The sequence below is a fragment of the Macadamia integrifolia genome, chromosome 1 (assembly GCF_013358625.1).
Source record: "Macadamia integrifolia cultivar HAES 741 chromosome 1, SCU_Mint_v3, whole genome shotgun sequence".
In the NCBI taxonomy this organism is placed as follows: domain Eukaryota; kingdom Viridiplantae; phylum Streptophyta; class Magnoliopsida; order Proteales; family Proteaceae; genus Macadamia; species Macadamia integrifolia.
In genome coordinates this window covers 21,095,268-21,096,998 of record NC_056557.1, presented here as the reverse complement: position 1 = coordinate 21,096,998, position 1,731 = coordinate 21,095,268, and the positions used below count along the sequence as shown (strand labels likewise).

General features: G+C 44.1%; 1 protein-coding gene across 1 annotated transcript in view; it reads right to left on the bottom strand.

The window, feature by feature from the left end:
• The window catches only part of LOC122072006 (glutamine--tRNA ligase-like), a 24,661-nt gene extending 23,333 nt beyond the window's left edge, over nt 1-1,328 (bottom strand). Inside the window, exon 1 of the mRNA XM_042636507.1 lies at nt 1,180-1,328. Coding sequence (XP_042492441.1) covers nt 1,180-1,328 — 149 coding nt within the window. The remainder of the gene's footprint in view (nt 1-1,179) is intronic.
• Between the last annotated feature and the right edge of the window lie 403 nt (nt 1,329-1,731).

The following is a 1,731-nucleotide window of genomic DNA, read 5'->3' as shown; positions in this document are numbered from 1 at the left end:
GTCCCACAGTCGAGTTTCCTGAAGAGGACTGGTGGACCCCTGAGGAGTTAGAGCACGGCACTGACTGCTCGTGCGAGAGTTGTGTTGCGGGACAGCAGTTCTGAGGCCGAGCTGAGCTCCACCCTTGAGGCCGTGCTGAGCTCTACTATGTGACGCCGAGCTGGGCTCAACCTTTGATGCCGAGCTGAGCTCTAGCCTTGTTGCTGAGCCGAGCTGTGTGCTTTGATTATTTTGATGATTTCTTTTACATACTTGATATATGAATTGTACTTTTAGTGTGTAATTATCATGCTTTCGGGCCCACATGTATATAATTATTGTATCACAATTCGGGTATCAAGTACTATGGGATTATTCACAGGTAAAAATTAATCTTCCGCTGATCTGATGAGCTTATATTAGTTCTGTGTATGCTGTGGTGGAATACAATATCTGATGATCCTGGCAGGTTTGGGTTAACCGGTGTTAACCTGGTCATGGGCCCGGTTCTGTGAGAACGGGGTGTGACACTAACCCCTCTCCTTCATCACTCACCACTTTAATTTGTTTCTTGGTGCACATCAGGTTCACCTGGTGAGTTGACAACTAGTTCATGCCTAGTATGACATTAAAATTCTACATGTTGAATTTGATAAGTTGGGCATCCAGCTTCTTCCCACCAATTTCAACTGATCATGGTCCATACACTTCATTTAACTGTGCTACTTTGCCTATAGGTGTACTAACAATCAACATACGCTATAGAGCCTTGGGTGACATATCAATCTTCCTACCAAACCTTTTGGATATAAATGAATGTGATGCTTCAGAGTCAAATAATACCTAAGCTGGTATACCCGAGATAGATAGAATACCTGCTACTACATCAGGGCTGGCTTCAACCTCCTCGGTTGATAATGCATACATCCTCCCTTAAGGTTGGCCCCCTGGAACCAATAGGGGTCTATAAACATGGAGCTGATTCTATATAATAGCTGGCTTGTACGGACAATCCTTAGCAAAGTGTCCAACTACATAACAGACATAGCAACATTTTGGGATGCTTGCACTGGTACTGGGCTCTCTGTATCTGACCTGATGTAGTTGAAGGACGAGTCGGCCTCGGGGCTGTAGGCACCATACTAGTATTTGGGCAAAAAGAGGTGGTACCCGATCCACCAGCTAGTCAGGGCATATAACCTGATGATCTGTACGGCTGCTGATGCGGTGGAACCAAAATTGTATGACCCACGGAAACTCTTACTCGGGTTGCCTGAATCCGTATAAGGGTTAGACCTCTTCGAAAGCCCTGGTGTAGTGGAAGACTTTCCCTTCTGCTTATCCTCCATAGTCTTGGCTTTCTGCACTATCTAGGCATATTCTGTCAAATCCATGGCCCCCAATACAGAACCAATAGATACCTTCAATCCCTTCAAAAACTTCTTAGCCTTTTTCCAGCTGATTTCATGTGTGGATTATAAAAATAAAATAAGTACTCAAATTGTTGTTAGTACTCAAGGACAGACGTGTTCCCTCAAGTCAATGTCATAAAATTTGCTTCCTTTCGGTCTTTAAAGCTTCTGGGATAGTAGTTTGACAAAAATAATTCCTTGATATGTTCCCAGGTTGGTTCTGGGTAGGTTACCACCAAGATGAGCTTGCAAGCTTTCCACCATGAGTTGGCTTCATTCTTCAACTGCAAGCCTGCACATATGAGTTTTTAAGCCTCTGTGCATTCCACCACCTCAAATA